The sequence below is a fragment of the Oryx dammah genome, unplaced genomic scaffold (assembly GCF_014754425.2).
Source record: "Oryx dammah isolate SB20612 unplaced genomic scaffold, SCBI_Odam_1.1 HiC_scaffold_11072, whole genome shotgun sequence".
In the NCBI taxonomy this organism is placed as follows: domain Eukaryota; kingdom Metazoa; phylum Chordata; class Mammalia; order Artiodactyla; family Bovidae; genus Oryx; species Oryx dammah.
In genome coordinates, this window is record NW_024080466.1 from 2,573,550 (window position 1) to 2,589,518 (window position 15,969).

General features: G+C 36.1%; 1 protein-coding gene across 4 annotated transcripts in view; it reads left to right on the plus strand.

The window, feature by feature from the left end:
* The window catches only part of LOC120860419 (unconventional myosin-VI), a 159,815-nt gene that overhangs the window by 82,009 nt on the left and 61,837 nt on the right, over positions 1 to 15,969 (plus strand). For all 4 annotated transcript variants that reach the window (XR_005720320.1, XM_040236216.1, XM_040236217.1 and 1 more), the window contains exons 10-15: positions 2,882 to 2,962; positions 5,611 to 5,791; positions 10,879 to 11,023; positions 12,133 to 12,290; positions 13,640 to 13,731; positions 15,594 to 15,666. Coding sequence is in view for 3 of the 4 variants with exons in the window: in XM_040236216.1 (XP_040092150.1) it covers positions 2,882 to 2,962; positions 5,611 to 5,791; positions 10,879 to 11,023; positions 12,133 to 12,290; positions 13,640 to 13,731; positions 15,594 to 15,666 (730 nt within the window). In the remaining variant the exon portion in view is untranslated. The remainder of the gene's footprint in view (positions 1 to 2,881; positions 2,963 to 5,610; positions 5,792 to 10,878; positions 11,024 to 12,132; positions 12,291 to 13,639; positions 13,732 to 15,593; positions 15,667 to 15,969) is intronic.

Sequence of the window (15,969 nt, forward strand, 5' to 3'; positions counted from 1 at the left end):
TAATCATTGTTCTGTGTGTGTGTGTTTGCAACCTGGCTTCTCTTTGTTACTTCAATCAATTTCTTTTAATGTATATTTGGACATTTAAAAACGCTGTTGTTTTAAAATGCTTTATAACTGCATCTGTGTATGTAGTTCTGCAGTGTTTAACCTTCTCTGGTGGCGGTGGTGGTGGTGAGGTAGTCACCAAGTCATGTCCGACTCTTGTGACCCCACGGACTCTAGCCCTCCTGGCTTCTCTGACCATCGGATTCTCCAGGCAAAAATACTAGAGTGGGTTGCCATTTCCTTCTCCAGGGGCTCTTCCGACCCAGGAATTGAACCCAGGTCTCCTGCATTGCAGGCAGATTCTTTACAGACTGAGCTATGAGGGAAACCTTTAACCTTCTCTAGAACTCACCAAATTAATTGGAATTGGGTTAGTTGCCCACAGTATCTTCATGACAGTAGAAGATGCGTTTCTCTGGAGTGATTTTTAGAAAAGGACTCTAAGTTAATATGACTCACATGGAATTTAGTAATGTTGGTGTGGCTTTGCCAACACTGAGTTAAGGATAAAGTGACATGCCTGTTGTCTTAACATAGTGTTTCTTTCTACTTGGGGGCTTGGGAACGTAGTTCCTGTGTCTCAGAATGTGGTCTTTCCTGGCACAAGGACAGCCATCCTAAGAGGGCAGCCTCTGAAATACTTTATCAGGTCGGAGTTTCCTGTCCCTGTGGAGTGAGCTAGGGGCATGATTTCCTCTTACAAGGGAGTCCTTTTGGTGGTAAGAGGGAAACTAGAGGAACAGCCTTAGCTTTTACCTAAAAACATCTGCTGTCTTGGACATTCCTCTCTGGCAGACGGACATGCTCCTCTGTATTCCTTCCCCCAAATTATTCGACCTTAGAGGGACTTCGAGTCTTGGTCACTTCATCAGGTTTTTCTCTGGTTTAGTTTAGGCCTCCAGTTATAACTCGGGGATAAAGTTGTAAAGACAAAGGAGAAACTGCAGCAGGGTGAACACTCCCCCCCGCCCCCAGATTTTTTTGTTGCTGCTGTATACAAATTAGTGACTCTGTCCAAATTAGTATATAAAGAATTGTAGAGTTACATCTGTTCAAAAACATCCATATTAACTACACATGTATTTTAGAAAATAAAAGGTTAAGAATGCTTGTATTATTCAAAATTTTGAAATAGTTTTGCACATGTTCCATGGAAGCATTCATTATAATCATGCAAGGATCTTTGAATATAAGTAAGGCTTGGATAGAATGAGAATGGGTGACTAGAATAGTTACAGCTTTTTAGTTACAGAAAAGTTAGAAGAAACAAGTATTGTCCTTAGGTTTTACTATTAAGTCCATCTGTCCAGAAACCTAGTATTTGATAAAAACAGTTGCAGTAGGTGGATAAAACTCTTGCTAGCAAAGAAAACATTTGTTTTGGGTCCATATAGTTAAGCTACTATTATCCTGCTAAATAAAAGAACTCTGTTTTGAAAGTCAGTTGAAAATGCTTACCAGTATTATCCTTTTTATTTTATTCTTTCCCTCAAGATTTTAGTCTGCAAAGAAAAATTCACTGGATATTATTTTCTGGTTTTAACTGTGTTATGCCCAAGTCGCGAAATCTCCCAGTGACCACCAGGGAGCCTATATCCGATGCAAAAGCAAGACAGTTTTTATTACCAAGCTCGAGCTGGGGCTCCCACCGATACCGGACACAGCAGCTAGAGAGAGGAGCCCTGAGCTCTGGGTTACATTGCTTATATAGGGTATTATCACGCGAAAAATTTGAAAAACGGAAGTCTCCGGGTCTGATTGGTCACCTTCTGGTGAAGGGTTAGGTGTTGAGTTCTGATTGGTTCTCCTTTTCCAGGCTTGATTTGAATTTCCCGGGGCTGGCCAAGGGTTCTGATTGGTTTGCAGGTGGTGGGGTGAGGTCAGGGGATTTCCAAAGGCTCTTTTCCTGGAACCTTACAAAATGGAGTAGCTTTGATTCTTCAAACTGTATTTTAATATTTCACTATAATGGGGGGGAGATAATGCATTGATTATCTTCAGTATTAATTTATCCCTAAGTCATTCAATTTACTGTAATTTTTTTCTTGATATCTCTATAATCTTGGAATTCATTGTCATGGGAGAATAGAATCCTAGTGACCTGATTTAAGAAAAGCTGAGATGTTTAAAAAATTTTCTCATCCTGTTCCCTCTGCACTTCCTTCCTGAACAACCCCCACCTATTAAATGTGGGTAGTAGATTCTGCTGAAGACCAGTATATTATTTTCTTTTCAGTTGCTTCCCTTGTTCTGTGTTTTCAAAGCACTTAATCTTAAAAAACTTCTGGGCAGGGAAGTAAATCATTGAGATAAAAGCTGAAATTGTTATTTGAATACCTGTGAAGGTTCATAAAGCAAATGTAATTTATGTACAGTTAGTGTTAACTGTCAGTCACTATGAAAGGCATGTTTTGAAGGACTGATCGTAAAAACCAGAAATTAAGAAACTCAAGGATATTATTTGTTAATTATTCAGAATTTTAAATATTTCTCAAATATTACTAAAATATTACTCAGACTTTTTGCATATTTAGGTCATATCTTGTAAAGATTTAAAATTGCTCCCTTTTAAAAGTAGGAAAGCTTTATGGTACTGTTTTTTTTCTGTTAATCATTTAATTCAACTTTCAGATTAAGAGTTTCACCATCCCTGGTTTGATTAATAGAAGTAAAGTGTTTATGATATACAGAAGTATTGATTTTAATTGAGAGATTAAATGATGCTCAGATTATGTTTAGAAATGGTTAACACTGTTGGATAGATTGTGTTTTCCTTTGTGTTATTTTCTGGTGGATCATATTGTTAATTATATTTTAAATTTCTTTCTCATAGTATTTAAACCGAGGCTGCACTAGATACTTTGCTAACAAAGAAACTGACAAACAGATTTTACAGAACCGAAAAACTCCTGAGGTAAAGTAGACTTTTTAAAAACAGATTATAATCTTTAATGCAAAAAAATTGTGCTGAAAGATACATTCTGTTTTTATTTTGAAACCCAAGCAAGATTTCTTACTTTAAGCTTATGCTTAAAAGACCTACATAGTCTTTCACGCCTCTCTCGGCATGAAACACTTTATTCCTCTTTTGCTATCTCTAGAAGCTGCAGGTTCTGAGTCTTCTTGGTGGGACCTCAATGCACTTTTTTCCCTGTTATTTTCCAAACATGAGGGTATCAAATTGCCTAAAAATCATCCTTTGCTAACAGTTTTGAAACTTACTCTCATATTAACCATTAGGATTAAATATAAAATCTGTTCTTTATAATTTATTATCTGTGTCAAAGCTGAAAGAAGCTTTGATGTACACAAAGAGTGAGCATTGTTGTGAACTAGTTCTTATGTATTATTGTGATATTTCTCTTTAAAGCAGCGTGTTTCTGTAATTTATTATGAAAAGTTTAGTTTTATGTGTAACTTCTACTAAATTATTGTATTTCTAGGATTAATTAGATATAATTATACATTAAGTATTACTTTAAAAGAATAAAATCCTTAATCTAAAAGTCTACAACCTTTACAAATTTTAAGATACAGTGTGTAAGTGGTAAGTGGTATGAAGGTGTAGCTATTCAGGCAGCTTAAATTATGAGATACTAAGTCAGGATTAATTATAGGGACTAGTTCATATTGTCTTTATTAATTTTTAAAAAGATTTGTATTGAGTGTGTAATTGAACAAAATTTTATTGTATTCAGTTTTTAATGTCTCTGCATTTGAGTTAGATGCATTTGAGTGAGTTAGATGTTTTTGACTACTTTCAAGATAGTGAGAATTATATCTTTAGTATATTCATAGAAAAGAATAGAAAACAAAAATCCCCATTATTTTGAATTCTAAACAGATGAGTCTGCAGTTAATGTTTGTTTAAATTGATATTTTATTATTTTATATACAGATGTCTGGATTGTAAATTGTAAACATCCATGGTAGAGACTTTAAGAAATGACATTATTTATTACAGTGTTCTCTTTTGTTATGATAATCTATATTTTTACAAGGTACCATTGAAATACAGAAATTGTATTGCTTACATTAAGATAATTGGGACATTCCCTGGTGGGATATTGCTGCTATCCCAAAGGGAAAAAACACAGATATATATATACTTAATCTTTTGGCGTGGGAAAGACTAAGTGGAGAGGAAAGAAGACTGTTATTTTACTTTCCAAAGAATATTGCACTCTTTGTACTCTCCTAAGAAGAAAATGTTCACTTTCTGGTTCTAGAGTCACCATACATTGTTAAGAATCTTATTCACATTATTGAGTTTATATATAAAAATATGTAAGTGACTAATGGATTTAATATGTTTAAATTACTTTTTATTGTCTTCTGTATCAGGAGGATGAGGTGATCATTTTGACTATTCAGAATTCTTTGCCTAGTACCATTGGCGTGTCTTTAAGCTGTGTGTAATTTTTAGGAGAATGCAGTATTTTTAGTCTGCTATAACAGCAATATATTCATGGACATTTGAGTAGAAACAGTTTTCAAGTGAAATAACTGATCAACTGCAAGACTAAAAATTCTGCATGATATGTGTTTTCTTTTAAATTTGGCTGCATGTTGTTGTTTGCTTCTTTGAAGAATAAAATTAAATTTCTTTGTCTAGACATTTTCCAGAAATTTTACACATGCATAATTAAACATTTTGAAGACTGTGGAAAGGCAGTTACAACTTTAGCTGGGAAGCAATTGGCAACCCGGAGGAAAAAAAACTCTCTTCAGGATGTCTAGAATGGCCAGTTAATTCCGACACTGTTACCTCATGTTTAATTTTGCTTATTCATTCTCAAGTTCTGGAAAATTGCTAGTCCAGTCTTTCTGTGTCCAGTAACTTTGTTTTTCCTCCTTCTAGTTTCTGCAGGGCTGACTTTTCTTCTTCCTTTTTCTGAGTTTATTATAGGTTCTAGTAAAGAATACATTAGATGAACATTCTTTTAAGAAAGAAAGCAAATTTTCTCTTGCATTTTTTTCTGAAATGTTTTCAGTCATTGCGTGAATTCTTAGCATAAGCATAATGCTTACTAATATACTTTACCTCATATATACTAACAGATAAAGGCTTAAAAATTAATTCCCAGGCCATGAAAATTGTTGTTTTTAGCCTTTCCACTGTTCACTGCTTTTGAATACTGGTACAGCTCAGATTTAAACTTTTATTACAGTTTTTAAAAACTTCAGTTCTTTTTGATCTTTGGTTTTATGTTGATTCAACCACTGATATTTCCTTCATTTTCACTCAATTTATATTTTTATATAATATCTTATCTTTAGAGTTAAAACCGTAATTAAATTGGAAAACATCTCATTCCATTTTTGATTGAAATTTTTATGGAGATAGGTATAGATTCACACATCATTGAAAGAAATAATACATAGATCCTGTGTACACTTCGCCCAGTCATTCAGGTTTTGAATGTGTTGAAACACCAAAGTTTTCTGATTGACGCATTTTATTTTTGCATGTGCCATAGTGCATTAGTAGACCTTGTGTAGTTGTGTTGGTGATACTTAAGCAATGTAGACCACATTTAATTGATGTCTCTTATTCTGTAGCATCTTAAGGCAGGCTCCTTGAAAGATCCTTTGTTGGATGACCACGGTGATTTTATTAGAATGTGCACAGCCATGAAAAAGATCGGCTTGGATGATGAAGAAAAGCTTGATCTGTTCCGGGTAGTAGCTGGTGTCCTGCACCTTGGGAATATTGATTTTGAGGAAGCTGGCAGCACTTCAGGTTGTTTTTGTGTGTGTGTGTGTGTGTGATCTTTTTGTTTGGTTTTAAAAAGAAGTAAAATTCGAAGTTCTGTCGTTTAATTGCATGTGTATTTTGACTCTGTGCTAGTTTGTTAAGCCCTGCAATTCCAGACTATATTGTGTCACATGATGAAACTTGCAGCTGAAGGATGCTGCATGTCTGGTTATTGTGAACTTTGTTTTTGAATAAATCAGTGATACTGATGAGGAATTCATTTTATGAAGGATAAGTAACTGACTACTAGGGTCATATTTGGTTAAATTTTTGAACTGATGATAATCTTTTCCAATAAGTGAACAGAATAATCCTCTGCTATCTCTTAAGGTATTCTGATATTTTCCTGGTTCACTGATCTAAACTTGGATTAGTTAGTTAGGATAATTGAGTACATAAAAGCCCATATACATTATTATCGGAAATGAAAACAAGTTAAATTTGATGCACATTGAAAAAGCATTTAAATGCCTTCATGATACAACTTTTCAACCATATTGTTTCAGTCTGTGTAAATGCCAAGGCTTCCCTGGTGGCTCAGATGGTAAAGAAATCTGCCTGCAGTGCAGGAGACCCAGATTCAACCCCTGGGTTGGGCAGATCCCCTGGAGAAAGGAATGGCTACTCACTCCAGTATTCTTGCCTGGAGAATTCCATGGACAGAGGAGCCTGGCGGGCTACAGTCCATGGAGTTGCAAGCAGTCGGACATGACTGAGCAGCTAACACTTTGTATGATCTTAAGTTTGATCCATGAATGCGGGGGTTGGCTCATGGTCAAATCTGACTAGCTCCCTGGTTTTGTTTTGTAAATAAAGTTTTATTAGAACACATAAAGACATTTATTTATGTCTTATCCATGTGAGCTTTCATGCTGCAGTGGCAGAGCTGGGTAGTTGTGACAAAGACTGCATGGCTGGCAAAGCCTAAAACCTCATACTTTAGAGGAAAAGATTGTTGATTCCTGCATACATACATTGTTTTAAAAAAATCAAAAGCACCATGTAACACAGTGATCAGTAACGTGGGCTTTAGTGTCAGATCCCGGAAGTTTTGTAAACCTTGACTTTTTCACTCATAAAATAATGAAGAGATAATACACGAGGGAAATGTTTTTTAAAGTACAGTTACCTTAGCAGTAGTTTGCATATAAGGAGGGGGTACAAGAGGAAGGAAGAACATTAAAAAATGAATGTGTCTGCTACGTGTAAGACCCTTCATATATTATGTTTCATTATAAACATCATAGTCATAATCTGAACTTAGAAAGATAATGAGATAGAGGATGTTATCTCCGTTTTACAGAAGTAGGACTTTTGAGAAGTTTAAGTAGTATGGTCACTAGTGAAGTTGTAGGTATGAGAGCTGGTTCTCCTCACATTTGACTGACTCCGGTGTGTGTGATAACTGCCCCTCATTGCCCTCTGTCACCGAACTTTCTGAGCAGATGGAAGTCGACAGTCTTAATGGCTTTCAGACTGAGTGTCTGTGAGTCTGTGACCTCAGCCTCAGATGACAGAGTGTGGTATGTAAGAGCACGTTGTCTAGGGCCAGTCTGTGTACCATGTGTTTGTTACCTGCCTGTGTGACCTGGGGCAGGAGCTTAATCTCTCGGAGTCTCGGTTTCCTCACCTGTAAAGTGGGAATAATAAATCCAGGTCCAACCTCATGTCATACAGAGGAGTAAATGAGTTGAATATTTGTAGAATGATGCAAATACTCATGCCTGCCATGTAGTAATCACTGTTTTTAATGCATGAGTAAAATAAAAATACTGATTAATCCCAGTTTAAAATGAAACAAGCAAAAAGAAAAACCAGGCAATATCAGGTATATACTTAGTATGCATTAAAATTTGTATTAGTTTTTTTTTGAGGGATTTGAAAATGTAATGAATGTTAGAGTACATTTTCGTTTGCTCTGTGGCATCATTATACCAAGGGAGCATGTAGGAATTCCAAGTATTAATAATATCCAAAAATGTTTAATTAATGCACACTTTAGAAATATGGTTTATTTGAAGTGATAGGTGGCATGTTCACACACCTCGTGTTATTAGCCTGTGGTAGGACATACAGGTGTACACAGAGGATCATGAATGTGGGTCTGGTTAGTTGAAAAGCATTTAAGTGTCAAAAGGCACTTAGTAGATATTTACATTGTCTTTTTATTTTTCTTCTCAAACTTCCTTCTGTCGAAGGGAAGATGAGCAGAAAGCAGAGCAGATTGGAATGAGGCAATAAATCAAAAGGATTAATAAACTAAGTCATTTTTATTTTAATAGCTAAGATTTTATTATATTAATCTTCATCGTTCCTATAATCCTTCCTATAGATTCAGATGATTTCTTTCTAATTAGAATTTATTTTTTCCTGTCCCAGAGAGCTCAATTTTGGCATGACTTTGCAATTTGAAAAAGCTCTGGATTTTTGTAATTATTTTATCAGAAAAATTATTCTTTAGTAAATATGTAGATAGCTCCCATTGCTATTTAGAAGTTTTTACTTGATGGAAATGCAAAAAATACCTATTGGGACTTGCTATGTTTTTAAAATTCCACATAACAAAATATACATTATTATAAGAACAATTGTAAAAAATTATTCAAAGAAGTTCATTTTTAGAAGGCGTGACACGAAAGCCTTACATTATATTATAATGTTTGTTTGCTTTTTTTTTTTGCCTTTTTGAAACTTTTAATGTTTTAAAAAACATTTAATTTACTAACATAAATATTTTATGCTAGTGTTAAATAATTCCTGAAAGTATATAAGAAACTTTGCAAAATAGTTAGAAAGAAGCATTGAAATGAATTGATCAGTTATTGGTGGTAAATTTTTTGAGTTATGTAATCTTAGATCATGTGTATGTGTGTACAAACTAGAGATTAGTAGTAATTTTATTTTCCTGGAATTAAAGGTTTAATATATCTTCTAAGTATTCCTCTTCCCTTATTGTTTTGTTCCGCTTTATTGAAACATAATTTGTATTGAGTTGCGCATTGATCACTCTAATCAGTTTTAGAACATTGTCATCACTCCAAAAGGAACTCCGTACCCTTCCTTAGTTACTCCCCAGCCCTCCCGAATACCTAGCCTTTAGGCAGCCCCTGTTCTACATTGTCTCTGTCAACTGGGTGTTTCATATAAATGAAATCAAACAATATGGGCTTTTTTGTGACTAGTTTCTTTCACTTAGCATAGTGTTTCCAAGGTTCATGTATGTTTAAACATCTGTCAGTACATCATTTCTTTTTTTGCTGACTAATATTTCATTGCATGGATATATACCACATTTTATTTATCCATTTGTCATTTGAGGAACTTTTAGGTTGCTTCGACCTTTGGCTATTATGAATATTGCTACTGTAAACATTCATGTGCAGACTTTTGTGTGCATGTATATTTTCATTTCTCTGTCTGTATGCTTAGGAGTGGAATTGCAGAGTCATATGGTAATTCTATATTTAACCTTTTGAGGAATTGATTTTCAAAGTAACTGAACCGTTTTACATTCTGACCACTCTAGTGCATGCAAAGTGCTGCCTCATTGTGGTTTTTATTTGCATTTTCCTGATTGATCAAGCTGCTGAGCATTTTTTCATGATTTTATTGGGCATTTGTGTATCTTTTATTTGAGAAATGACTGCTTATATTCTTTACTCATTTATTTGATCGCCTTTTAAAAATTCACTTGTAAGAGTTTTTAAGTATATTTTGAATATAAGTTCCTTATCAGATATATAATTTGCAAATATTTTCTCTCATTCTGTGATTTGTCTTTTAAATTTTTGATAGTGTTCTTTGAAACGTAAAAGGTTTTCACTTTGATGAAATCCAATTTGCATATTATTTTCTTTTGTTACTTATGGTGCCATATCTAGGAAACCAACCTAGTCCAAGATCATATGGATTTATGTCTGAATTCTTCTAAGAGAATGGTGTGAACTCTTACCTTGAAGTCTTTGAGTTTGAGTTAATTTCTTTGTATGGTATGAAGTAGGAGTCCAGCTACATTCTTTTGCCTGTGGACGTCCAGTTGTCCATTGCCATTTGTTTGAAGTGCAATTCTTTCCTCAATGAATTACCTTGACAACCCCTTATTCATATGAGATCTCATAGTCTGTTTCCCCTGAGACCAGTCTGTTAAATAGTTTATCTATTTGTCATAATATAATTCCCATATGATTACATGCATTCTTTGTAAGTTTGAGATTAGTCTTAAATGAATCATTTATACAGTCCTAAAAATATTAATTATTTTATTATTATTAATAAGACAATAATTATATGTGCTTATTATGCACCAGACTCTCTTCCAGGCAATTCACGTATCCACCCTTACTAGTCTTCATAACAACCTTATTAGATTGATAGAGTTACTGTCCTTATTATATGGGTAAGGAAACTGAGCATAATAAGTAACTCATTCAAGGTCACACAACTAGTAAATTCTAGAGCTATAACAGCTCGGAATCTAAAGCACTATTGTATGCTGTCTTTCTATAAGAAGCATTTTGAAACAGCCTCCATAATAGGAACCTGTAGATACGATGTTCAGAAAAAATAGCCGTGGCCTCCTCACCCTCCTCCTTTGTCCCCGGGTGTCACGAGCACATGCATGTGTGCGCACTCACACCTGCCCCTAGACAAACATCCACACCCATGCTGACCTCATGACGTTTACCACTGGAATTACTCCTTAACGTTTTCTGCAGTCATATGAGTTTTGGTGATAAGGCATTCTATTACTCCAGAGATTTAATATATTAACAAAATTTGTAACCTATCATTAGTATATTTCCCTTGCTGGGTCATGAAAAATGAAACCCTGATAGGTTAAAATTTTGTTGGGCTGAGAGGATTGTGTCATGGGCTGCCCTGAATGAGTTGCCCAGTGACCTTGGCAATATGAGTGTCTGACAAGGGTGGGGAACAAGGGAGGTGAAATTAAAAGTCACAAATAAGCCTTGTCTAGTTCACAGCTTTGTCAGTGAAGTGTACTTCTAAGAAAATGCATCTTGAAAATCTCGTGTAATGTTTATTAATTGGAAATTAAAATATGTTTTCAATAGGTGGTTGTAATCTGAAGAGTAAATCTACTCAGTCGTTGGAATATTGTGCTGAATTACTGGGTCTGGATCAAGATGATCTTCGTGTAAGTTTGACTACGAGAGTCATGCTGACAACAGCAGGGGGCACCAAAGGAACAGTGATAAAGTAAGTTCCCTGCTCACTGCTCCCTCCAAGTCCTGCCTCGTGGGGGAAAAGCCAGATCCTGCCTCTGTTCCTTGCTGAGTAAGGCAAAGGAATGTTTCAAAACATTTCAGTAAATTTAAAAAGTAAGGATAACAAAAGCCCTTTTCGCTACACAGAAAGTTCTATAACTTACTTTGGGAAGTATTAGCAAGGTGTGTTCAGCCTGGTTCTCTGCTAAGCTAATTCCCCACTGTTGTTATATGCTGAAGAAAATCTCAGTGAGGAGAGTATATAGTAGCGCCTGCAGTAGTGTGGTCCTTCAGAGACGTTTCTGGAGCCCACGGGAAGGCTGGTAAGAGCCCCGGGTGTGGTCCTCAGCTCCATTTCCCCTGTGTTCTATCTAAAGCAGTTCTGTTTATGGATGGAGTGTCCACGTAAGAGTCCCTTTAGGAAAGGGTTCTTCTGCACGAAATGTAAGTTGGGAAACCACTGTTTAGAAGAGACCTGAGTGACTTCTGAGATTTCTTTCGAAGTTTGATCATTTTTTCTGGTGTTCACATGGTGCCTCATGCTCTGTGACAGCATTTGGCACAGCGTCTGGAAATTCTTTTGCGTGGCACTCTCTTCATCGGACCGTGTGTCTGTATCTGCAGCGTCTGATGCTGTTATACTGTATAGTTACCAGTACTTAGATGAAAGAGTAGAGTTGGACAGTTTGCATTTTAAGATAAACTTTTTTTTCTTTTTTCCTTAAGCAGTGTTAACAAATTACTGAACTTTAAAGTTGTCTGGAATTAAACTCAGTTTCTTTTGCATTTAAGAAAGTCACGTGAAAGATTATTCCTCTGAATAAATTTTTTGTGTATTCAGCCTGTACCGTGAGGTATAAAATTGTTAAAAAGATTTTTTGAGCCTAATATTCTTTTACTCAATAATAGGTCTTTAATTATAGATAATTCTCCTGTAGTATTTTACTTGGCCCTATTTATTTGTTTCCATTCACAACTGACATTTTGTAGCTATTTATTTTGTCCTTTGCGTTGACTGTACATGCTCAGCTCTTGGGAACCTGGCGTTATTTCCATAACATTACTAGGAAGAATTTCTGTTGACTCGGTCTTCTTTTACAGGGTACCCCTGAAAGTGGAACAGGCAAACAATGCCCGGGATGCCTTGGCAAAGACTGTCTATAGCCATCTTTTTGATCACGTGGTAAACAGAGTAAACCAGTGTTTTCCTTTTGAAACATCATCCTATTTTATTGGAGTCCTGGATATCGCTGGGTTTGGTAAATATAGTTTTGTTTGTGAGTTTGTATCTGTTTGATATTTTTACACCCAGTTTTTCCATACATACATGATTAAAATTTTAAAAACCTTTTTTCCCTGTAGTACCTTTTGCTTAATGTATTTCCAGTTATATGTCCATACTATCATTTCATTTCATAATATGATTCAAATAAGAAGCTAATGTTTCAGAAAAAAAGGAAAGACTTGTGGATTTTGGTCACAGTAATGCTTAAATTAAAACATGTTGATTGAAACTACTGTGGGTAGACATGTCTCAGTGCTCTTAAAGGAGTACAGCAGAATAAAGTCTTCAGTGTTGCTGATAAAGAGAACTGACTCATTAAGACCATTGACTCCAGTGTAGAGCTGGGTACAGGTTGACCTAGCACACAGGCCAAACTCATAACTATGTATAAAAATTCATTCTTACTGATAGTTGTCAACAGAGAGCTAGTTCCAATTAATTTCTATCGAATGAGTAAGCTATTAAGATAAATATTTGAGAACTGTGGCTGTGTATGACCAGAAATGAAATGAGTCACTGACGTCTGAATGCTTTGTTCGGAATAACCATGTTGTAAAAATCTCAAAGTTAAGTCTGACCAATTTTTTATTGAGCTTTATAGATGCAGGCGTTCCTTCTGTCTGTGCACAAGTGGTGTCCTTTGTAATTTGTTTGCAGTTGCCATGAGAAGATATGAGTGTTTACATTTTTGGGAAGGGCAGAGTTTTGTTTTTGACGTGATATATATGTTGAAATTTACAGTAAAGCATTACCTTTTGTTCCGAGCTAGAGAAACACTCATTACTGACCTGAGAATTTCATAGTCTTCAGACATTTGTTTCCTGGTCGGCACCAGTTTCGCACAGCACATGAATACACAAAGTCATAACATTTTAAAGCTGCAGGGATCTTAGAGATAATGTAATACAACGCCTTAATTTTAGAAATGCATTAGTATCTATAATATTTTTTCTAACTATAATCTCACAGATTATACAGAAAAATATGAAGTGCTTACATTATAAGTCATTTTCTTCAATTTAGATTGCTTTAACTCCTGTGCCTTAAAACATATATTACAAGTGAAAAAATATTTTATATCTTTTACTATATGATATTTATTTAACAACTTTTTGTCAAGCCGAGGTGTTTCTAATACTTAATTTTAGTGCCTATCAAAATTTAAGTCTTGAAATAAGAGCATTTGAGGAGTATGAAACAGTTATACATACATTTTAACCTACTGTTAAATTAAGCATTGATACAATAAAATTTTATCCTAAGTTAAATCTATTAATGTGAAGTTGATCTGATGATGACTCTTGGTTCTGATTTTATTTTCAGAGTACTTTGAACATAACAGTTTTGAACAATTTTGTATCAACTATTGCAATGAGAAGCTTCAACAATTTTTTAATGAAAGGATTCTGAAGGAGGTAATTGGCGTCCAATTTAGATTTAAGAACAGCCCTCTATTTTAAAATTTCAGGGTACAGAGATAGACTGCAGTTGTTACCTGGTTGGATGGGGTATGATGTATGGTGGCCCAGGGACTCAGAGAGGCCCTGCGTGGGCTATGGGGGCACATCCTAAGTGTTGATGGTACAGCTGAGCTTAGGGACCAAGCTAAGTAAAAACTCTAAAATAGGCGCCTCCTCAGAAGTGAGGGTATCTTGCCTTTTACTAGTGACTTTTACTAGACTTGAAATTCTTCTTGCTTCATTTCCTGATTCAGCTGTTTCCTCCTCCACTGCCAATCAGCAGTCTCCTCTCACCCTGTCCTGGGCACCCCTCCCTTCCCCTGGGTCTCTGCTTCTGCCCACTCGTTACCTGCTCACCCTCTCTGTATATGGCAGTGGGGCCCCCAGGTTGGGAGAGTCCATGGGCACTGGCCTGCCTCCCTAGCCCTGCCAGGTTACACTGTGCGCTGCCAGTGGCCCGTCGGTGCGGTGTTTTTGGCCGGACACCATCTCCGGTCGAGTGAGGAACTTCCCACTACTACTCATAGTAGATGACTGTGGGCCTGTCCTACTCTTACAGTCTCAGGTCTTAAGGAAGTTCCTTTGTAACACTTCAGAGTGCACAGCAAGTATAGGTAACTTTGGATCAGCAGATTTGTGGTTAGTCTCACCATTTTTTACGTAGTATTTTGAATTTTCTGCCGTTTCCTACTAATACTCTTCCCTTTCCTTCGTTTGAGCTGTTTGAGATGTATTTTCCTGAGTGAAGCAAGTAGAAGTAAAGGGAACTCAGAATTACCCCGTTAATCTCGTCCAGCCCTTTGTTTTACAGATGAAGAAACCACAGCAGCTCAGTGACTTCTGCAGGTCTACACCCACCTTCCTGGCTGCTGGTTGCCTTCATATTAGCACTGCTGTTTTCTGAGCTCCCCTCTGTATCTGGACTTGAAATGTGAAATCCTTTCTTTCCTGCTCCGATTCTATCCATCTTTTCCTCCTTTCTTACTATGTTTTTGTCCTTTTGGGTTTCCCAGCACATTCCAACTTTTATACCTCTCCTCATATATTATAGTTAAGCCAGTTCTGGCATAAACAAACAGGTGAAAACAAGTACTTAGCAGTTAAAATAGTTTCTCTGAAAATGTTCCCTCCGGGTGCCTTAGTCCTTCATTACTGTGTGAAGTTTGACATGTATGCTTCTCACTTAACCTGCCTTAATTCTTCCCTTCCTACCAGCCCAGCAAGCTTTATCTAGAAACTTCATGAAGAGGAGACAGTCTTGATTTATATTTATACCAATTCTTTAAAATAAAAGTGAATTTCAAATTCAGATTGAGCCCAAGTGGACATTGCCTCCTAGAATGACAGAACCTTTTGCTAGTATGTCTCTTAGGAGGAAATATTTAAACATTCAGGGGGAAAAATAAGAAATACACATAACCCCCTGAATTCATTGCATTGCTCGCTCATCTGTGATAAAATTCCTGCCCACCTGCCCCTGTCTTGTCTTGGGTTTGAGTGATTATTAACAGATCCCTGTGTCTGTGCCTGGCTGCCCAGCGTATTTCAGGGAAAGCGTGCTTATCTGTGAGGAAATGTTTCCACATATGTAAATTGTATGTTATGTTGGCCATTGAAGTTGTGATTTCACCTTGCCTTAGGGGCAAGGATTTTTCTTCCCTAATGTTTTGTAAGACTTCTCAGTCACCGAATCAGTTGGTGTGAACCTTTGTACACTGACTAATCAATAAATGTTATGATTCTATCTGGCACCAAACAGTGAGTCTTTCCTCTCACATGGCATCTCCATATCTATGATTATGACTATTTTTTTCTAGGAACAAGAACTCTATCAAAAGGAAGGTTTAGGTGTGAATGAAGTGCATTATGTGGATAACCAGGACTGTATAGGTACGTATTGTTTTTACTCCATTTGGGGGAATTACGGGAAGATAGAGTGAATGTTTTCACTAGTCATTCTTTTGTGCTGTGTGGTTGATACTCCTGGTTATGGGACTTGAAACTGTGGTATTCAAGAGAGCTTTTACTTCTCTAGCACTGCTAGGAAGTTGTTTTTTCACATGAAGGCACCAAATTCAACTATACTGAAAGTATTCTGAAAATTTCCTCTGTTTACTATGATGGGCATTTTCTTTCTTAAACAGTTAACACGTGGCTAAGTTAAGGAGGAAACAAAACTGTTTAAGCAGTGAA